Source organism: Mixophyes fleayi, chromosome 5 (genome assembly GCF_038048845.1).
Source record: "Mixophyes fleayi isolate aMixFle1 chromosome 5, aMixFle1.hap1, whole genome shotgun sequence".
NCBI classification, from domain to species: domain Eukaryota; kingdom Metazoa; phylum Chordata; class Amphibia; order Anura; family Limnodynastidae; genus Mixophyes; species Mixophyes fleayi.
The window spans coordinates 9,524,818-9,548,749 of record NC_134406.1 but is presented as its reverse complement, the minus strand read 5'-3'; the positions used below and the strand labels follow the sequence as shown (position 1 = coordinate 9,548,749).

The window sequence follows — 23,932 nt, the reverse complement described above, 5'->3', positions numbered from 1 at the left end:
AACTATTATTAAAGATATAATAAGCAGCACCTCATGCAACTATCTGTCAGCTTAAAATTGAAGCTTCTGCAATATAGGTAGAAATGATCTCTACATATAAAGAATAATACGCTCCCTACTATGCAATAAATATTAGAAGTCATCAGTAGTGCTGGGTCCAGACTAAGAGCACTTGGACTGCGGTCTTCTGCTATTAGGTAGTTGTAGAACTCTTCGGTAACTTGTGATTACATATTACAGTAGGGCTACATTGTTCCCATTATAATGTGTTAACCTTCGTATATTATATAACGTATATAATAATGGAATTACCCTCTCTCCCTTGGAGCCATCTCTGCCAAAAGGACCAGGGGGTCCGAAAGATCCCTGAGAAAGAAATGATATTTGTATTAATTGTAAATGATGACATACACTGTACTGACAGTATGAGGTCAGACCGCACCGCAGTTTAATCACAATAAATTCCTTTATAATCTCATCAATAAGAGCTGACGGCTCCTAATCGCAGACATATTTATAAAAAAATGAAATAATTGGTCATTATATATTATTTGCAACGCTGCACAATGACAATCAGCTACTGTGGAGGCCCACATGTTATTATCATGCATCTTACTGTAATTATCATGCAGCAGAATGTTCACAATTAACCTTCTTTTTAGCTTTTATTCGTTTACTTAGTAGATCCTGAGCATATAAATTTCAGAAACCATGAACAATTTTAGCCCCGCAAAGGGGTGATTTTATTTCGTCCTGCAAAAAATATAGCGTGAAGAGGTGATACTACCCCAACATAATAATAATAATCTCAAAATTGAGAAATATAACATGAAAACTGAATGAAAGAATCTGTAACGTATATATATCAGGATTACCTTCTCTCCTTTCTCGCCTCTTATACCTGGAACACCCTGTTTTCCAGTCTCTCCCTAAAATATAAAAACAACAGTAATTACATTGAAAGTAGATACATATTTAATATATAACCAGGTTTAGTCCATTACTTTCATCATACACTTTATACCTCCAGGTAGTGTCCTGCCAACCTCTAGAGTACACCCAATGTGTAGCGTTTCGATACTCCAGGCTTCAGAGCCTGGATCATTTTAATAAGTTAACACAAGACAACAACCCTTTGACCAACATCGCTGTGTGACTGCATCATACAGCTCACTAAGCACTTTTTAGAACAACGCAGGGAATTTAATCTGCCCCATAATGTCAGTAATCCAGTATTTTTAGTGCCCCTGAAGGTGAACATGGAGCGCCTGCCGTTGACAGGAAGGAGAAGCTTCTTACATGTGAAGCTGTTGTCTGCTGCTCCCAAATATCAGTGTTATGCTGGGAGTGTGGCGCTGAGTGATGATGTCACAGCTAAACCATACTTGCCAACTTTTCCTCGTTGGCTTCAGGGAGATCCCAGGGGAGGTGGGCGTGCGGGGGCGGGGCTTGATGAATCGCATCATTTTGGCTAAGATGACACAATATTTGCATCATTAAGCCCCGTCCCTGTCACTAATCTATTGTGGGGGCGAGAACAGGGAAATTGCCCTGGTCTCCCAGAAATGTGGGAGTCTCCCGGGGAGTAGACAACTATGCGTTAAAGAAAAGCAGCTAATGAATCTCTAGAGACTGAATTGTCTTTTACATTTCTGTCTCCATTACTGAAGTCAATGATTAAATCTTGGTCTTCATGAAAATGGCCACCTCCATAGGCATCAATACATGGACATAGTACACAATTTCTGAACTGTGTCATCATGCCACAGATGGCGAAGCCAACCATGTCTTGTACCGGCTCAGCATCAGGGAGAATGCCAGACTCTTCAGGGAGTGAGGGAGATCACCCCTATTTTAGGGAGTCTCCCTGACATTCAGGGAGAGTTGGCAAGTATGAGCTAAACGCAACACTCCTATGGGAGAAGGGGCTGCCACCTCACATCTGCCTGCTGAAGTAAGCAGTGTGGGAGGGGAACGGAGGGGACTTGAAGCGCCCCCAGGGCTTGCACCATCCATGTTAGGAGTCACATCAAAGTCCAACCTCCTAACACATTAGTACTGCACCATTCAAATAAGTAACCTTTTAAGTCTTCTCCTAAAATACTCTTCGGATTAGCTTAATTTATACCTTGAATAAATCATATGAATGAAGGGAGCTTGTGTGACACTATTTCAAAAGTGTGTGTGTGTGTCCTTATTTTTGTCCTCTTTTCATATAACAGGCAGGAGAAGGCATTTTTAGGGATCCCCGTCCATTATGCTGGGACCACTGTGGCAACAAAGTTGCACCCAGTATTTGTGTAAAAATTATACAATACTGAAATACGCTGCTGAAATCTCTGAGCCAGAAGTTTACACTGACTGGCATGGAGCACGGAGGCCATTTTGTGTCCTGAAGCAGTAGCCATAAGAATGTAGGTAGTGCATCAATTCACTAGCGACTGTGCTTCCACTGTGGTAGCTTTTTTTTTTTTTTAGCTGTCTGGTTGTGGAACAATGAACAGCAATATTTTGCATATTAGATTATCCCAATTTTATTATGACCTCAATTTAAAAATATGCAGCGATCTGACCACCTATAATTCAGTGTAATACCCAACATGTATTACAGACTTGCAAGTGTAAAGGTTATATTTATCCTTTAATTTTATGGGCTATGGAAAAAGGTTCCATTTAGCCCAGAATAAGCATTTTTTATGCTATGTTTTGCTTCTTGCTGACTACTGATCGTTACAGTATTTGCGGTTTGGAAGCAGCTGTTGGGATGCTGGAGCGTGGAGGATACGATGCTGTCTGTCTGTCTGTCTGTCTGTCTGTCTGTCTGTCTGTCTCTGGTCTACTAGACACATTCCTCAGCTCCAGGCAAATCAGCCTCAAGAATTGTTCACATTCATAACATTTTTACTGCTATCATTAACTCACCTAAAGACCGGCCAATGCTTTATAAGTATTATTCCTTTACATCCTCAAAGCCAGAGCCAAATATTTTTGTCTAATCAATGATATATGGTAGTTGGTTATTAAGCCAGTTAAGGTCGATTCTGTATCTAAATGTAACCCCTGGTTGTCTGGTGGCAAGGTGTTACCCTCAATTCCTACCCTGTAATCCCATTAATAAACCCAACAAGAGTTCATTCTCTATCCCACCTCAGGTCCAATAGGTCAAATCAACAAACAGGTCTCCATGCATGAAGGTTTAATAGTAAAGAAAATATTGTGTAGATAGAGCAATGGTAACAGTGCACAATTATCAAGGATGAAATAAATTAACATCGGACCATTTTATGATTAAACAAACAATAAGGTAGGTTTATTCAAAAACAGTCATTTGTCTATCTCCTCTCCAACATATAATTCTTTCTCCTCTACTACATATAATAATTTCTCCTCTCCAACAGATAATACTTTTTCTTTTCCAACAGATAATATTGTATCTTCTCTAACAGATAATACTTTCTCCTCTCCAACATATAATAATTTCTTCCTTCCAACAGATAATACTTTCCCCCCTCCAACATACAATACTTTCTCCTCTACTACAGATAATAATTTCTCCTCTCCAACAGATAATACTTTATTTTCTCCAACAGATAATACTTGCTCCTCTCAAACATATAATAATTTCTTCCTTCCAACATATTATACTTTCTCCTCTCCAGCAAGTTAGTTCTAGTTGTCAATACATGATGTCTCATTAAAACAAGCTCAACACAAAAACCACCTGCTCAACCTGATTCAGGATCTCTCTCCCACTCTCTCTATTTCTCCCTCCCTCCTTTCCTCCCTCTCTCTCTTTCTCTCTCCCTCCCTCTCTCTCTCTCTCTCTCTCTCTCGCTCTCTCTCTCTCTCTTTCTCTCTCCCTCTCTCTCTCTTTATCTCTCCCTCCCTCACTCTCTCTCTCTCCCTCCCTCTCGCTCTTTCTCTCTCCCTCCCTCTCTCGCTCTCTCTCCCCCTCTTTCGCTCTCTCTCTCTCTCCCTCTCCTTCTCCCTTTCTCTCTCCCTCCCTCTCGCTCTTTCTCTCTCCCTCCCTCTCTCGCTCTCTCTCCCCCTCTTTCGCTCTCTCTCTCTCATCTCCTTCTGCCTCTCCCTCTGCCTCTATCTCTCCCTCTCCCTCTCCCTTTCTCTCTCCCTCCCTCTCGCTCTATCTCTCTCCCTTCCTCTCTCTCCCCCTGCCTCTCCCTCTCTCTCCCCCTCTCTCTCTCTCCCTCTCTCTCCCTCTCCCCCTGCCTCTCCCTCTCTCTCTCTCTCTCTCCCTCTCTCTCTTTCTCTCCCTCTTTCTCTCTCTCTCTCTCTCATTGGTGCTCCTCTTTCTCTCACTCTCTTTTACTTACAAACAATTTAATTGTCCACTGGACAGTACCAAAAAGGAGTCATGGTTGCACTACTCTCATCCTCTGTGCTTTAGCATTACTGAATTGCTAGGCTACCCCGATCCTCTTCCCTTGCCCTAAAAACACCTCTGCACCTCCAAGCAATGCTGGATGTTGGGACCATCCTGTCTAAGCCGGGACCCCACTTTCATAGGTCACATGCTCACAGTCTGTACCACTCTCTGGCCTCTGCCCAAAAATCTCCAAAATGTTCAGATTAATGTGTAGGATAGACATATATTATATTTCCATACTGTCCAGACTGCTACACGTTTGGCTCATCTCTGTCATATTTTCTGCCTTTTCCAGACCTGTAATTATGTCATGTTCCACCCTAATGACGTCACACGTTACCTTTGCCATTAGGCCATCCCAAAAGCTATTTTACTGTGATAGGACTATCCAACATCAATATGTTTGACGGGAGAGCTCCGGGAGTTATGGGTAAGAGAAGTAATGGTGAGTTCTGGTGAGACTTAGCAGCACCATCATAGAAACTATACAAAGTCTCTGCTCTTAGACAGAGGGTTATCTTGTTACCTCAAATAATTAGACTGCCAACTGTTATATAAAATAAGGGCATCCCTCTCAGTTTCCTTGCCAATAAAGTCCCTGATTAACATTTCCCAAATGCATACCCCTGCTTCTTATCCGTGAGGCTCCTATGGCCAAAGACCTCACTGTTGGCAAACAAGGAGTCATCAGTAAAAATCGCTCCTCTTTTCTGGCAAGGTGCAGCAAAGTTATGCAAATTTTCTCATGACATCAATGCCCACCAGGGTTCTGGTGATAAGAAGGACTCAAACCCACAAATATAGTGAGAAACCGCTTCATTTAATCAACTCACTGCCAGTTTATTGAGTTTGATCCTGTGAACCAAAATTTTGAATTATGCACTTTCCTCTCTTTTTTTCTGACCTCTGACCCCTGGCTTTGGACAACTACACCTCCGCTTCTTGACCTCAGTCTTTGGATGACTATCCCTCTGGCTCTAGACAACTCTGGGCTACTTAATTGCCTGAGTCTTCACACTTACCTAGCACTTAAAAGGTACAGTGCCTTTTGAACTTTCCTTAATTTAGACTTTTGCTACCTTCTACTGCCATAGGAATTCAGCAGTTAAACATTTGCTGTCATAGACACATCTGGTGCCGTACAGTCCCTATCTTCAATAGATTGTTTGTTGAACAGTTATGTATTTATAAGGCTTAGCAACTACTGACTTCAAGTGTTGTTACATATTTGTTGTCTTTAATAACATAATAACCCTTATTTTCCTGAACATTACTAGGAAAAGTGCAAAAATGCCCTTACTAGGAACAGTTTTAATTTCATTACACATTGGACACAAAGCTCAGGTGCACCAACGTGTGCTGTGATATAATTTAAAAGTTGTGGTTCTCAGGGTGGACTGTACTTTTTGATATTGCTCAACACAGTCAGAGGATGTTTGCATCCACTCCAACTTTTTTCCAGTGCATTTTGGTAAAGTATTGTTTTCCTAAGAATGTATTATGGATAGAGATGCTCAGGCTCGATTCCTCGAGAACCGAACACACCCAAACTTAACATATCCAAGTACCGAGCTGAGAACTTTCACGCTTTTTCGGAATTGAAAACAAGGCAAAACGTCGGATCTCGGGAGTTTTAAAACCTATAAATACCGCTCTCCACGGCAATCTAGCACAATTTGAAAGAGGGACACAAAAGGGGTAGCACAGTGTGTAGAGCAGTTGGGCAGCAACATAGATAGAATTGAAAGAGGAGGGGTAGCAGTGGTCAACAAAGTCTACAGGACATTCAGGAGAGCTCCATTGCTCCATTGCTAATTCTCATTGCTGAAAAATACAAATACTAGTGCTGGCAGGCTTGGTGTAATTCTGCAGTCAAATTCTACTGTGTTATATAGGTAACACACAAAGAGGAGAGCTCCATTGCTCCATTGCTAATTGTCATTGCTGAAATACAAATAACAGGTCTGGCAGGCTTGGTCTTTTAAATCTGCAGTATATGTCCGAAAGTTTATGAAAATAATATTGTGACCTGTGAGGTGGTCAAAATTTACGGCAAATGACTTGAAATTAGTGCTATTGGGGTTAATAATAATGTAGGATAAAAAAAGAGCAGAATTATGTGATTTTAGCATATTTTAGCAATTTTTCTAAAAAAAAAAAAAAAAATACAGATCCAAAACCAAAACTAAAACACACGAGGGTGGTTTTGCCAAAACCAAAACCAAAACATCAAGCTAATCCAGATCCAAAACCAAAACCACTTCACGAAGGTCAGTGAGCATCTCTAAATATGGATGGTAAATCCATTACCACAAACTTAATGACATGACCCACAGGCACTTTTTACACCAGTGTGCCGGAGTGTCATAGTTTCGGTTGGACTGTGCACAGCAGTCAGTGTCACACCAGTGCAGTGCACACCCATAGAGTTTATCAGCAACAATATAAGAGGCCCAGTGCGCCACTAGTGATTACAGGCGCCTAGAACTCACAAGAACTAAGAGGCTGACACACTATTTGGGACCATTACAAAATTCAACTAACCAACATCCAGGGCCTGTAATTGTTAGGTAATATAAGTTTATAAAGTTCTAGTGATGGGAGAAAGTTGACTTGGAAGATGATTTTTAAAGTTCCGTAAAGTGCGACTGAATTGCATTTAAAGAACATGCTACCCATTACTTATGTGCAGAGGTAGCCACTATTTTGTAGGGGTGAAGAAGTATTTAGCGTAATGCAGCCTATTAATTCTTTAAAAATTAAATATATTTGGTGATTTCAATTTTGCATAATAATAAATTAATGGACGATCAACGATTCTTAATTTGTTGTTATTTTTTAATACTGTTTGATTCTATATAGAGAACTGTGTGAATATCATGGCTGTTTTATATATGAGCAGCTGCTGTTTGATGAATGCAAGATTACGATTGGTCAAAAGGGATTTAACTACCTCAGAATGAGAACAATTCTGTCTATGCCTCTGAGGAAATCACCGCTATGGAGAAATGCGTCAGGAAAAACTAACTTATTTTTATATTGCTGGGCTTGGGGCAGTTTTGTCTTTTAATTTATCCATTATAGGAGTGAGAAGACCATATTCACAATATGGTTTCCACCAGAGGAATGAGATCTCACATTGCTTAAGCTAACTGTTGTATATTCTGGAGAGCTCAATACTGATTAATTACTGCTGCACATTCTTATCAGCCTGTTGGATGTCGATCTCTATTAGTGATATCATTTTTGGTTCAGATATCAATTAATTCTGTACATCCATTATATATATATATATATATATATATATATATATTATTTATATAATTGTCATTTTTAAATATTAATATTTTTTCTATTATATTTAATTTGCCACTCATTAAGCGCTGGGCATTAGTGCCGTCTTTTCGGTATTGTTATTTATTTAATCTGTTCCACAGCTGGCGCTCCGTCTCTCTGAGCGACTGAGCGCCAGTAGGGAATTTCCCTTTTGCTTATTTTGGTCTCTTTGTATCATTTTTTAATCATTGTTTTCTATTAGTTGTTGATTATCTTTAGAGATGAGTGAAACAATTTGGCACAGTTCTGGATTGACGAAAATTGCCTGGCTTGGGAGCCTTGAATCAACTGATGAACCAAATTGTAGGAAGTTTACTCACTGGTTAATATTTTATAATTAAAATTGTATAAATTGAATAGCAATAATAAAACAAACTGATGACACAGAATTGAACACATTTAGATTGTAGAACTTGTACTTTCAAAAATCTTTAAAAAAAACAAACCATAATTCGGAATCATTTAGTAAATCAAGGAAATGGATTTACTTTCCAAAAATCGCATGAAGTCCCAAAACTTGAATTTCATTTGTCTCTATATTATTTTAAATTAGATGGGGCCTGTTGAACTCAATTACAATTTATGAAATGTTGAATGATATCGACCAAACTGTTTTACTTACTAATTATGTAACTTTCCTGGCTTTAGGGGGCGCAAAGTTTTTTTTGGTGGGAGGAAAATTGTGACAGGGAGAGGTTTAAACTGAAATTTATTTAAAATGTAAGAGTATAGTTGTTCTCCAAAGTAAAAAGAAACCATGAAATAAAGATGAAGTAAGGATGTATTCTTGACATATTCCCATGATAAAAGGCTGAAGACAATGGGCCTGATTCATTCAAGAAAGTAAAGCAAAATAAAATGAGTAACTTTGCCCCTTGGCAAAACCATGTTACATTGGAGAGGGAGCTAAATTTAAAATGTTGGGACAGATTTATAGTTGGGGTAGGACATGTCCTAGATCAACTTTAAATTTTAGCGAAAAAATAAAACTATGAAGTATTTGTGTGCTACATGAAAAAACAACCAGTATTTTACCAATGGGTTATCCTTGCGCGGGTGCTTGAGGATAAGCCAGTAGGAGAGACAAGGATGGCGACAGGTTGCAGGCGTGACATATCCCCCTTCATATCATCACCCTCAGTAGCCATTATTCATGTCTCCGTTCTACTATAGAGTTCTGATTTTAATGAGGACAAAATGAGTTACAAAGATTACTGTGACCCTTTTAAAAAGCCCAGTGGTGCTGAGCTTCGAAAACATAAACATTGGTGTGTGTGTGAAGTGGAGGGGGGGTGGTTTTTAATTAAGAACGATTTCATTTTTACGTACCGCTTATTAGTCTGGCGGGGAAGATGAGTGGGTGGTGGGTGCTCCGAGCGTTTTAGCCTAGGGCGGCCTGAACCCTTAAGTCTCTGGTCACATTAAAGCTTTTTAACAATTTCCAAATAAAGCGGACTATATAAAGATTGGAACATCTTGACACGATCACATTATGCTGAAATGTTTCAGAAACGGTTTATTTACCATCTTTGATGTGAACACGCCGTACACTTTATTGTGTTTTGCGGTTTTCTGATTTCCTCTGGGTCCTATTTGTAAATGAAAATCTGAAACATGACTCATGTTGCTTAGAATCTTATCCAACATTATTTAGTTTAGTTTAGTAGTTATTTCTCATACAGCTTCCACATCAATCACCGTCCCTCTCTTCTAAATAAATTACTTTGTAACGTTGCGCTTACTGTGATACTCGGGATAAATGCCAATTATGCTCTCATCTAATAAAATGCTGATAATAAATGGCCTCAAAAAAAAAAGGAGAAAAGATGAAGAAAAAAAAAGAATATGTTTGAGATTTCGGCATGACTGAAAAGTAAGTGGTTACATTGTATCAAAGTGCTGACAAATAAAGTGAGAAGAGGAGGCTGGAATAAAGGACACATTATATAAGGACTCATTATAGAAAGATACCTGTATCATCATAGTATTGGTAATATAAATGTACTATTTTTTTATTTAAGTGGGCTGTGGAGGTTTAATATGTATCTGAAAATAAACTAAAATCAAGGAAGGCTGTTAAGGAGGAAGAATGGACTATGAGGCCACTATTGTATTTACAGATCAGGGAGACAATTTAACCACGGCCTCATTAAATCGCACCTACACAAGGATGTCCCTATCCCATATGCCGCCTGAGGCCTCTATATATTTTCCGTCAGCTGCAAACTCATCATTTCCTGTTCTGGGTTAAAGAAAGGAAAATGTGATTTGCTAACGTAAGACCAGATTTAATCTATTCAAACAACTACTGAATTATGCTCCGAGAACCGCCCACAATGATTAACTTATGTCTTACAGCTGTAACATGTCTGTAAGGCATCCCCTCCGCCTGCCATACCCGCTTGTCTGGCGGAACATACACAAAAAAAAACGGTGCCTCCTCTCTACTCCTTTCTCACTGACAGTGTCGGGCATGAAATCATCACGTCCCGACACTGTCAGTGAGGAGCGGTGCAGAGAGGAGACAGCAAATTGACAGAAGAGGAAGAGAAGAAGAAAAGACTAAAGAGAAGAAGACAGAAGAAAAAAAAAGAAGAAAAGAAGAAAAGAAGATCATAGAAAGGTAAGAAAAGAGCGAAGGGGGCAGCAATGTGATGCAGGGGACATCATTCATTGTGATGAAGGAGGGGGGGCTGTGATTATGGAGAGGGCCAAGTGTGATGAGGAGGGGGGACAGTGAAGGAGGTGGGTCCCTCTCCTGGCACCAGCCACTTTACAGGTTATGGCTGCGGTTTAATTTATGATCCATTTCTACACTCTCCCCTGCTGTGTTCACACTATGACACAATAAGGGAAAGGAGGATTAAATTTAATTATACTTATTCCTGTACATTACAGTTAAAAGTTATTGCTACATAGTTATTGTACTCTAGATGGTGAACCCTAAAAGTTATCCCATTCAACTTGTATTAAAAATGGAGACCGGTTTGGAGGGGCTTTTAATGTAAGTGTGTGTGTGGGATTTTAGTGAAAGTGTAGGGGGTGTCTCTTGGGTGGGTGGGATGTGAGATACTAATTTTATAGTAAGGAGAGAGTGGGAGCTAATAGCTTAATGATGGGTCGGAGCATTACATTTATTTGTGGGGGGATATTTATTTGATGATAAGGAATATTTAATCTAATAGTGGGGTTGGTGCGGACCTATTAAATTAGGTTGGGATGATGGAACTATTCATTTAGTGCTGGGGTGGTTTGGTTACTATTTATCAAATGCGGGGCTAAGTTTGGGGAGAAGGACTGCAATTTCTTAAAAGTTAATATTAATTAAATTTATTAGCAATATTAGATGCATTAGAGAAATACTTTAAACCTGCAAAAAATGTGATCTATGAAAGATACATTTTCGGCTGTTGCAAACAGATGTAAGTGAAACATCTTTGCTACCCGGCTGAGAGAGACAGGAGCAACATATGAGTACGGCATCTTAAGAGAAGGCGAATTAGACTTGCCAGCAGTTATTGAGATTTGTCGCAAAGCAGAGCTCAGTGACCAGAGAATTAGAACAATGAACAGTCAGCAGATCGACAATGTCAATTCAGCAGAAAAACAACAGTGCAGCAAAGGTGATTTTATCAACAGACAACCGCCCAAGTATCAGCATGAAAGTGCACCAGCAGCCAAGCATACTGCATGGAAATACTGCAGCCAAATGCATAGACGAGCGAAAAACAGTGCCCAGCGTATGGGAAAACATGTAGATTTTGTGGCATTACAAATCAGTTTGCTAAAGTGTGTTTGTCAAGCAAGAGACAAAATTCATCAGGAAAACCGCACACGTTAGAAGATACTAATCCGTCTGAGGCAGTCCTCCGCAGTGCTGAGGAGATGTACTCAACAGAATGCATTGGAACTGTAAGATCAGCCGACCAAAAGTAAAGTGGTTTGTACATCTCGCCTTAAATGATCATAGGCGTCCCTGCCAGTTATACTCAGGTGCAACATGTGATATGATGAGTCTGAGAGACAAGATGAATCTAGCACCTAGATCTAAGTAATGTCAAAGTAAAGCTTTATTCTGGAGAGCTGATGAAATCATTAGGACGGTTCAAAAACAGAATCTGCGGTTCATGGACGTACGCACGTACTTACCTGTGACTGTTTTGAAAGCACAACAGAAACCTTTGCTATCTGGTTCAACATGCGAGCAACTGGCACTGATGCGATTTGTTATTCCGGTGGAGCTTCACAAGATGGAACATGGTCTTTCTGTACCGCTGACAAAAGAGCAGCTAATAAATGCCTATAATGATCTATTCAAAGGGCCAGTGAAGTCCGTACATTTTAAACTCAACCCAATTATCCCACCATTTCAGTGTGCCCCATGCAATATGCCCGTAGCCTTAAAGCCGAGAATGATGGATCTACTTGATCAGCATGAAGCAGACGCCATATTGTACCTGTGACAGAACCGACAGATTGGATAAGTAACATGGTCATTGTGGCAAAGCCTGAGAAGCTTAGAATTTGTATTAATCCAAAATTTCTAAACCAAGCCCCGTGGAATTCTCCCTACATCATGCCAACATTGGAGGATGTCTTGTACAAGCTGCCTAAAACACGAGTGTTCACGTTGGTTGATGCATGGGATGCATTCCTGCAGTGTAAGCTGGATGAAATAAGCAGCTATATGACAGCCTTTCGAACACCCTGGGGCAGAAAAAGATGGTTTAAACTTCTGTTTGGAGTCTCCGTTGCACCGAAAGTCTACCAGCGAAAACAACATGAGCTCTTGACTGGGCTTAGTGGCATTAAGTCAATAGCGTATGATACTCTTGGTGTTGACTGTGGTGAGACAGGCAAAGAAGCAGATGTTGACCATGACCACAAGTTAATAGCACGGATGGAGCGTTGCAGACAAGTAAAACTAAGACTTAGTGTAAAGAAACTGCAATTTAAGCTTATAGAGGTATATTTCCATGGTCATATCCTGTCCTCTTAAGGTTTAAAAGTCGACCCAGAGAAGGTTAGAGCAGTCTAGGAGATACCAAACCCTCAGATGTGAAGTCGATACAGCCGTTTCATTGGGTGTTTGACATATCTGGCCAAATTTATGCCTCGAGTTTCTGAAGGTTTGTGAGCCCTTGCGCAGACTGCTGGAGAAGGATGCAACCTGGTACTGGCTTCCAAAATATGATGAAGCAGTGCAGGAAATTATACGATTGGTCTCTGTAACACCAGTGTAGAACTATTATGATGTTACCAAGCCAGTCACTATACAGAGTGATTCAAGAAAAACTGGACTGGGAGGATGCCTGAGGGTCAACCGGTAGCTGTTGCTTCCAGGGCACTATCAGCAACCGAGTAGAATTATGTACAGATTGAAAAGGAGTGTCTGAGCATTGTGTTTGATTGTCACTGCTTTCACCATTATCTGTATGACCGGGAAATAATCACAGCAGAGACAGATCACAAACCATTAATTGCCAACTTTTAGAAGCCTCTCCTAAGTGCACCACAACGGCTTCAGAGTATTGTGCTCATATTGCAGCATGGCGACCTCAATGCAATCTACAAGCCGGGCCCTGAGATATACATCAGTGACACTCTCAGCAGAGCAACAGCAGCGATTGGGAAATCAGGATCCGACCAACATGTAATCTACAGAGTGCACCAAGTACAGGCTGACAGTGCATAGATCAGCCAATCAAAGTATCTGAATATCACAGATCAATGACTTCATCAGATCATGCAGAATTCCATGAATGGTGATAGTTTGCAGAGGCCCGTTGTACTGGCTGGATGGCCAGACTTGGAAGAGCAGACACCACTCTCAGTGAGGGGCTACTGGACATACAGAAATCAAATCAGTGTATGGAATGGTACTCTGTACAAGGGACCAAGGGTCTTTATAGCTAAACCTTTAAGGCCAGAGATGCTAACACGCATACATTCAGGCCACATTGGGCATGATGCATGTTACAGATAAACAAAAGATACATTGCACTGGCCCAACGTGCAAAGTGAGATCAAAGAGTTTGTCAGCGACTGTTCAGCATGTAATGAACATGCACATGTACAACAGAAGAAATAATGATGTCACATGCGATACCAACACGTCTACGGCAGGTTGTCCGCATGGATTTATTTACATACACAGGCAAGGAGTTTATTTTGATGGTTGGCCACTACTCTGATTTTTGGGAAGTTGATCTACTCCCAGACCAATCTTCAGAGATGACAATCAAACGCTGCAAGGCACAATCTGCACGTTATTGGCGGCCTGATCAGGTGATCTCAGACAACGGATCACAGTTTTCATGTGAGCAGTTTAGGCAGTTTGTCGCTGAATGGGAGTTTGTACATGTCGCATCATCTCCGCACCATCCAAAATCAAATGGTAAGGCTGAGTCGGCTGCCAGTGACTATACAAACATAGGAAAGGCCATACTACATTGGATGACCACACCCATAGAGGGTATGGGGTGTAGTCCAGAGCAGCTCCTGATGTCAAGGAGACGTAAGTCTTGCCAGTTACCAACACATTACTTCAGCCGAGTGTGATACATGATACACCAGAGAAACTACAGCAGAGGAAGAATTCAAAATTGGGATACTATCCCTCAGCTAAGGAACTGCCTGAACTTAACATCAGCAAACCAGTCCAGATAAAGCCCCTTCCTGGAGATCGCACAGGCCGCTGGAGACTGGGTACTTGTGTGGGGAGGGTTGTACCACGCTCCTATATTGTGGACGTGGACGGTACTCTTTACAGGCACAATCGTGTGGACCTGCGATTAGCAGAACGGTCAGCGATGCCAGACTTAGGCTGACTGTAACGATACTGGTGGTATTATCTGAAGCACAATAGCCCAGTAGATATCCAGAGAGTAGTCAGACGTTTGCCGGGTCGGTACACAAGCGGGTAGTCACAGACGCAAGGTAAAGTAGCAAGGTAGCAGGAGCTGAGCAAGCAGAATACTCAAGCACATGTCTGAACCAGGAAGTGCCATTTATAGGCCCAAACAAGAAACGATCCAAAATGGTATCTCTTTGATGCCAAACTTGCCATCTTGGATAAGGGTAAATCTAAGGGCAAGTCTGCAAATACAGAGAACTCTAGTGGTCGGATGTGCAAATGTCAAAGTAATTCCTTACACTGACATTCTGCCCGTAGTCTCACAGTGGAACCACGCAGTCCAGTGACGAACACTGTCAGGTCAGGAAGGTAAAAGACCACATGTCGTCATACCAGAGAGCTGTCAGAAGGAAAGCATGGAACATTCAATATGGCAGAGAGTATTCCACATACATCATCTATTAAAGCTACACAGATCCCCTGCCCGACAGAGCACTGTTTAATCCTGGAGCAGCTGTCAACTTCAGCCCCCCGACAGACTCAATTTAATTTACGTATAGTAGACTTTTAGCTGTGTTATAATACACAAAAAAAGAAAGGGAGACGTTACAGATGTTATCCTTATGTCTGACCCCATCATGTGGTGCAACGTAATTGGTTAATATTGCCAGGATTTACCTGTGTTTGTGTCCTGTTCCTGTTTTTAACATGGCGTCAGTTACCTAGCAGTTTTTGTATGAGTCCTTAGTAACAGTAGTACATGCAGCATTGCCCATGTGTTTGATGGGGATTGGATGAACTGGAGGGCAGTCTAGCACTATCTAAAATGATAGCCACACTTCCTTGCATGCTGGTCATTCCTATCAGTGTCGTGGCCTGGCGTGGTATCCTTCTATACAAATCCTGGGATTGCCCCTGCTAGGTACATGTTTTTTATTTGGGGTTAGGAAGCTTTCATGAGCAACAGGGACACGAATTTTCCCTCTCTTTCTTCAGGATTGCCCACCTGCCCTTCCTTGTTTGATGTATTTGTTTGGCACTGTCATTTGTGTATTACTATTAACCTTGTTTTCTCTCCTAATTCAGACGATGGACAGTCGGCGGGAAAGCAGTGCAGCCATTGGAGCAAATGTCGCGTTGGGACGCAGTATTCTTCCCCCTTCGCTCTTGTCTCTTCAAGGTCTCTTGTGTAGGTGCCCGGGGTATCGTTTGTTTAAGCGTTCCTTTTGAGGCCAGAAGGGGTGGAGGTTCTAGGCCGACTGGCCACCCCCAAGTTTCATTTGGTATTGACTGGTAGCTGTTACTGCATCTGTTTTTGTTGCCGCCATTTTTATAACAGGTAAAACTGTGACCTTAGGGTGGCAAAAATGTAAACAGCATGTTGGCTTAGTGGTTGGGCACTTCTGCCTCACAGCGCTGGAGTCATAAGTTCAATTCCCGATCATGGCCTTATCTCTGTGGAGTTTGTATGGTCTCCCTGTACTCATTAAGGACATCCTTATTAATGTATTTAATGGAGAAAAAAATAATTTTAAACATATATTTGTATTAATGATTATAATAAGAGTTTTAAATTAATTTCATGAAATCTTATATTTTGCTTGCGTTATGATGAGACTTTATATTACACATGTACATGTGTATATTCTGCATTCTGATTCAAATGGAAACGTTTCTTGAGATCCACCTGAGTACATGCTTACTAGTTACATGCATATTTTTTAAATCAAATCTTAATTGTCCCTCTTTTGTATGAATTGTTGAGAGGTAGTCTATTAATGTGCAATGCTTTTAAAAATAAGGTCTACATAAAATGTGTTTTTTCAAAGAAAAAAAATATATTGTATTTACAATTGTCCTGGTGACATTTACATTAACTTACAAATTTAAATAAGTTTGCATTGATACAGTATCACATACGGTTGGTTCGCCCAACATTAAATTGCAGTGATCGCTATGGAGCAAGAGACAGAGGATTTAGAGCTTGTCAGACAGGTAATAATTTCTACTTTTTCAGATGTCATTTAATCTCGCATTTTGTAAAGGGTAAGATAACCTCTCCAGCCAGTAGGGGTTTAGAACACAGTCTGCATTCCTAAAATAACGTCAGACACGAATTAAACCAAAGAGCTACATACTGTACTTAAGAGGCCATTTCAGCCATCACATTCCATAGGTCAATGCTAGAAAGATATTCAAATAAAGTATGACGTAACAATTGCAGAACAAATCTGTTTATAATGACTTGGTAGTGTCTAGTATAAGATGTAAAGTATCTTAATAAATGTGAACAAAAACACGTTCTGTTCTAATTTAAAGACACAAGTAATATTTTTCGGTTTGTGCACGTTTTAAGTATTTACTATCTAATGCCTTCAATATTTGATCTTTGCTATATATATATATATATATATATATAAATATATATATATAGATGTAAAATGTATATATATAATGAAAGTGACTGAAATGCTATAGTGGAATAAAAAGTAGAAAGAGACAATGGGAATTACCAAAAGAAATAAAAGAAGATAAAGAAAACTGAAGACAAATGTACCAAACAAAATAAAAAGCTGGAATACTGACATGGATATACTGGGTCTGTATCGTGTTATTTATACCATCCTTAATGTACCATTTATAAAAACTCTATATTATGTTAGAAAACAAAACGGCACGGGTGGCAGCACGGTGGCTTAGTGGTTAGCACTTCTGCCTTACAGCACTTGAGTTCAATTCCCGTCCATGGCCTTATCTGTGAGGAGTTTGTATGTTCTCCCCGTGTTTGCGTGGGTTTCCTCCGGGTGCTCCGGTTTCCTCCCACATGCCAAAAACATACTGGTAGGTTAATTGGCTGTTAAAAAAATTGACCCTAGTCTCTGTCTGTCTTTGTGTGTGTGTGTCTGTGTGTGTGTGTGTATGTTAGGGGAATATAGACTGTAAGCCCCAATGGGGCAGGGACTGATGTGAGTGAGTTCTCTGTACAGCGCTGCAGAATTAGTGGCGCTATATAAATATATGATGATGATGATAATGAAAATGAGATGCTGTAAAGAAAAGTATGTTACTCCCGCATGAAGCCCAGCTGCTCAGAGTGATAATAGCTCTTTTGCTTTGGAGGGGAGAGCGTACGGGGTGCATGGAGTACACAGGGTGGTAGACTAACAGGGAACAAACGGTTTTCTGGGGCAGGATCTCAACCTCCGATCTCCTTAGAGCTGTGTAATATAACACAGACCCAGTATACCCTTATCAGAATTCCAATTTGTTTTTTATTTTGGTTAGTACATTTATTTCGAGTTTAGTTTATTTCTTATTATTTCTTTTGGTAATTCTTTTATTGGTTATCTCTTTCGGCTTATTATTCCACTATTGTGCATTTTCTGAAAAAAAAGGTTGCAACCTATGTGATATAAATATATTGTTTCTATAAAGAGCAGCAACGAAATATATTGAGACCACCCCACATGTATCTTTTTGGAATGTGACAGTGTTACAATGAAGGCAGTAGGATAAATGGCAGTATGATATACCCCGTGTACCCTCAACTTCCACAACTGTGTATATATATATATATTACACACATTGCCAAGGTACATAAATGACCGTCACTGTTTGTATTTATTTCACAGCAGTAATGTTTGTCTTACCTGGTCTCCTCTATCTCCTTTAGTTGCAATGACTCTTCCCTGTAATAGACCATCAGACAGTGCTCAGTGTACTTTTGAAACATAATTACTATCACATACAAGAACAGACATATTTATTCTTAGATAACTTTTGTTATTAAATTTTTGTGAATGGATAAGCATGGATAAGCACAGTTCCACTGAGCATGAGCTAAGTGGAACTGTTTTAAAACTTCTAATATACTATGATAAGGGACTTTAGCAAGTGTACGGATCTCAAAGTATCTACAAATCATTGTGCAGTAGCACATCACACAGGAAGTGAGTTATCTTTATATAATCTATAACTTCCCCAAAGGAAATATCTGGGACAATCATTCTACAGTTTCCCATTGGTTTTATCATTGTCTTATTTTTCACTGTCTATTTATAAAACGGTGAAAAGTTAGTTTGTGAAAATCTGGTGAGAAAAGAGGTGAAAAAAATCAGAGTTATCACAAAATCCAGAATAAAATCTAGTAAAGGCAAAATTTCTACAGAAGTGAAAGCCCCAACTCCATCTGTGATAAATACATGTATCATTAGATATAATGAAGATGTGGCAGCATTTTTCAGCATCACTCAGTGGAATCCTTATTTCACATCATTATAAACAGATGTTCTCTCTCTTTTGCTTTGATATATACACATATACACATAAATATATATACAGGGTGATTCAAAAGTCGCAGTACACCCTTTTATTTCAAAAACTCTACAGGAAATTGGGAAACCTGAATACTCCAGTAAGGTATTGGTGATGTGGTCTATCTTTTACGGTATGTACCAAACATGGGCGCCATCTTGAAATCAGCCAATCGGCCCAATTACTGTAGAGTTTTTGAAATAAAAGGGTGTACTGCGACTTTTGAATCACATATATATATATATATATATATATATATATATATATATATATATATATATGGACAAAAACACTGGATTTCGTATTTTTGGACAGGTATGTTTGTCCCAGGTTTCTGACCTACATATTTAAAAAAACCCCAGGGAGATTGTTTTGAGTGGGAATGAGCTTCCCAAAAGAGTGTGTTTAGCTTTAGGAAAAAGCTGGTAAGGGTCCCTGGGGTATAAATGGTAAGAGAAGGATGGGCTCCATTTACAAGGCCCAGTCCCGTTCTTCTGATCTTCCAGTCTGCCAGCAGACTGATTAAAGTTGCGGTGTGTTTGTAAGGGGTGTCAGTGGGATCAGTCTGAGTCTCTGCTCTGCTTGGGCAAAGGGACTGCAGAGCAAACTATATGTGCTGGAACTTCTTATGTTTTTTTTAGTTTGATAGTCAGGAACAACATGTGTTTAGTTAGTGTCGGACAGGCTAGGTGTTTAACTTGAAGTTTTCTTTATTTTTTCTGCTTTATAAAACTGGCTGAGGTCAGTTGTACCTAAACTTTGGACTTGTCTGACTTCTCTGCTGATGTACAGTACCATCTAAGCCAAGAGATGGCACCTGTTCCCCTAACATGGTCACAATATATATGGATTATTAATGAATAACAAAAATCACTGAAACACGTCTACATTGATCTTATCTTCCCTTAACCCTTCCTCCAGATACTCCTAAAACGTTCCCTTTTGTATACAATTTGGCATAAGATAATGCATCAGTAAAAAATGTATGTTTATCAGTAAGTTTGGATAAATCTGTCAGTAACAATGTTTACGGATGTTGGTAACACTGACATACAAAACCCTTAGAACAGAACTTATGGTGAATAGTAATTGCAATTGATATGTTAGATAACAGAACTATGGGCAGCAAATGTGGCACGGTGGTTAGCATTGCTGCTTCACAGCGCTGGTGTTATGAGTTTGATTCTGACCCAAGAGTATATTTACTAAACTGTTGGTTTGAAAAGTGAAGATGTTGGCTATAGCAAACAATCAGATTCTAGCTGTCATTCTGTAGAAAGCAATAGATAAATGATAACTAGAATCTGATTGGTTGCTATAGGCAACACCTCCACTTTTTCAAACCCGCAGTTTAGTAAATCTAGCCCCAGGTCTCTAACTGTTTGGAGTCTGAATGTCCTCCCCATGTTTGCAACGGTTTGCTTTGCTAAAGCTAAATATGCGGACGTGTTTGTTATACTTTTTTATAGGTTTGTTGCCAAGATTCCATTCTAAAATTTGAATGCTGCGTTTAAAATGTTAGAATGCGCACAAGCTATTTCTCATGCTTTACCAAGCACCACCTGTACAATAGATTGTATTGGTAAAAGTTCAGTTCACAAGAATAAGTCTAAATCTTGCATTTGTTTTCATTAGTTTTATTCACTTTCCCAGCACACCTGTGAGAACGAGCCCTTAAGTATAAGTTAGTAATAAGTCATAATATAGTAACAAAATAACTTTAATATGAGCATGTTCATGTTACAAGTAAATGGCTACAAATATGTGCGATTTATTATTTGCAGAAAACATCAAATTTTAATATACAAGTTATTAATGCAAATAAAATATTTACAATACAATACAATACCATTTGAAATATATTAACACAATATAAGCACAAATTGTAAATACTTACAGCCTCCCCTTTCTCTCCTTTTGGACCTTGAGGTCCCACACTGCCACTTTCACCCTTTAGGAAAGGAATACAAGTTTAATAACAATGACTATACCTCAATTCTTACTTTTCTCAAACTAAGGTTATTGTTTCCTTTTCTTAGGCTAGTGTCACATGGGCGCTCGCTGTACCCAGCTTTATACTGCTCAGGAGCCCGGTGTTTATGCTATTCTTATGCCTACAAATGCAGTGTATATAAACGCCAAGCTCCTGTCACACTGTGGTGGACACGCTGTATGAACGCTGTCAGCAATGACGGAATATAAGCTGACTGCAAAATGCAAGTATAAGGAAAGGTTCCCGGAGCAGTTAAATTCAGTAGTGTTTTATCATCATGTCCTATTAAAATGAATGTTCGTTCTCCTAAACAATGTCACTCAGAGCTGATTCCCTCCTGCAAATTTGTCAATAAGCTGCAATAAGGGGCATATTCAAATAAGACGGCACATGGGCACATAAAGTGCCAATACGTTACCGCAATATCGTGGCTTTCCCTTCGAAATCTGTAATGTTGCGGTAACAGGAAGTGTGCAGTCGCGATCTGCCGTCTTAATTGAATATGCACCTAAGTGTCTAAGGGTGGAATGAAAACAGCCAAAGCAAAAAAAGTGCTTCATAGAAGACTGTCTGTTTTCTGTACCGCCACACAGGTGATTAAACCACTGATGGAAATCTAATTGGAAACTGGAAAGAACTTTTTGTGGCAGCGTTTTCCTGCGAGCAGGAAAATAACTCAGACACAGCTCTCCCTGTCTGTTATACCGCTGTGTAAAAAGCTCTGGAGTGACACCACTTATATACAACACCCCTTTCCAGTATAGAGGATTCACCCATAAGGACATGGCCAGGATCACACCAGGATTGGGACCGGAATTCGGAACTCAAGCTATTGCCTCAACAGAAGTCAACTCAGAACAGCCTCAGGGGTGGCTATGACTTGAGCCGTTTTCTAATGTTGACATTAAAAACATGGAAAGAAAACAATTTAAAGTACATGCTATAGAGAACTCACCTTTAGACCCATTGTACCTGGAAGCCCCACATCACCCTAAATAAACAGAAGACTCTAATTGAAACATTTAACATGTATCTGAGACTGTGACAAGAAGCTTATGACATTCATTTAAGATAATAATTAAGATCCCACTTTAGTCCAATATCTTTTGCAATATTATAATGGTATTACAAATCTTTAGGGGCAAGTGTTCCAGGACATGAATTGATGGGTGAAGTTGTTATAATTGTATTATGCACAAAAATGTATTGTCTTTTCACTAGTCCCTTATCCACTAAAAGTTCACTTTAAGACAATGTAAATAGTGTAGAGGATGGTGACTGATCAACTTTTAATTTAATGCCAGGGTCTGTTTAAACTTGAAACAACAATGAAGTTGACCGTTGCACTTGACCATATTTCTGAGAAATCCCTTCAACATGTCTGGTCACTGACTTAGATCAATAAAGTGACAGCAATATATGATACAGCAGATATTATGAACGCCTCGATTTGTTGGCTTATCAAGGTTTTTGAAAATTAAATGTCTTAAATGCCGTATATGCAGCCGACCAGTTTTAGAGACATTGACAATAGTAGTGGATTGAATAGCATCAAGAGTATAGAACAGAAATCAGTGTAATTTTTTTACCAGTCTCAATTTATGACTAAATGCCAAATACATGGAACTTATTTACCATAATAGTTTCTTTTGGGTCTGATATATTAAGGAAAGTTTTCTCCAGGACAAACCATGTTACAATGCAGGGGTGCAAAATTAGTTTATTATTTTGCACATAAGATAAATACTGGCTATAGCTTTATTTTTACACTGAAATTTAAAGTTGATCTAGAACATGCCTTATCCCAACTATAGATCTGCCATCACATTTTAAATTTGCCTCCCAATGCAACATGGTTTTGCAAAGTTATTTATTTTTTTGCTTTCCTTTCATTAATGAATCAGGCCCTTTGTGTTTACATATCATGTACAAATTTAAAATAAAGCACTAAAATTCTTCTGATCCTACAACTTATGGAACAAAATGCGTGGGAAAGTTGTGTCACCTGTAAGCATATATATATTTATATTTTATGGCTTTTATGGCTATTGATCATTATTTGTATCAAATAAATGCATAATTGTTTAACATAGTAATTATCATTTTTAAAAACAACATATGAGCCTTGCTCATACTTGCCAACTCCCGGAAACTTGTTGGGGGCGTGACTGGAAAACGTAATGTACGTCGCGGGGGGCGGGGTCAAAATGACGCGATTGGCCTCGCCCCACCCCCTCCCGCCCTCCAAAATGGCGTGATTCACCAAGAATCGCGTCAAATGACGCGATTCTCTGTGAAATCTTGGATCCGGGAGAAATGCCAGCTCCCCCGGGAGCCCGGGAGACTGACCCGAATTTCAGGAGTCTCCCGGACTTTCCGGGAGAGTTGGCAAGTATGGCCTTGCTGTGTATACCACCTGTAATACACTAATAATACACCACTTATTTACCATTACACTAAATAAAATCATTGCCTTGAATGTTAGTGATAACATACCTTCTCCCCAAACGGGCAGTTTGAGCAGTTAATTGCATTTTCAGTGCCCCTCTGTTCCACGCCGGTGGGTGTTGGCACTACAGGGGGTGGTTCAGTGATTACTGTAACCACACACTAAAGAAAAGAAATAAACAGGATTTTCAGGGGGTTTGTAGAAATTTCCCCCATTTTGTTGAACAATTTTCTGTATGCATGTAAAGAATAGACTAACAGTAGTTATAGCGTTTCCGCCTCAAAGCGATGGGGTCGTGAGTTCGATTCCCGACCAGAAATCCCCCGAACTGCCCTATCTGTGTGAAGTTAGTCTGAGTTTACTCCAGGAGTTAAAACATGGTGATAGGGTACTTAGCATCTGACAAAAAGGACCATAGGGTATGTTAGGGTGTTTAGACTGTAAGCTCCTATGGCTCAGGGACTGATGTGAATGAGAACCATACACTGTACATCAATTGGTGGCGCTATATAAATAAACAATGAGAATAATCTAGTCTAACTTCACAAGAACCTATGTCATGGTTGCACTAACAGTCTACTGTGATATTGATGTTCTTCT

General features: G+C 39.7%; 1 protein-coding gene across 2 annotated transcripts in view; it reads right to left on the bottom strand.

Annotated features, from left to right (window-relative positions):
* COL22A1 (collagen type XXII alpha 1 chain) overlaps positions 1-23,932 on the bottom strand; it is a 281,196-nt gene that overhangs the window by 138,566 nt on the left and 118,698 nt on the right. For both annotated transcript variants that reach the window (XM_075211680.1, XM_075211681.1), the window contains exons 9-14: positions 23,380-23,493; positions 21,839-21,874; positions 20,788-20,841; positions 18,227-18,265; positions 876-929; positions 313-366 (exon numbers count right to left, since the gene is read on the bottom strand). In XM_075211680.1, the coding sequence (XP_075067781.1) occupies positions 313-366; positions 876-929; positions 18,227-18,265; positions 20,788-20,841; positions 21,839-21,874; positions 23,380-23,493 (351 nt within the window). The remainder of the gene's footprint in view (positions 1-312; positions 367-875; positions 930-18,226; positions 18,266-20,787; positions 20,842-21,838; positions 21,875-23,379; positions 23,494-23,932) is intronic.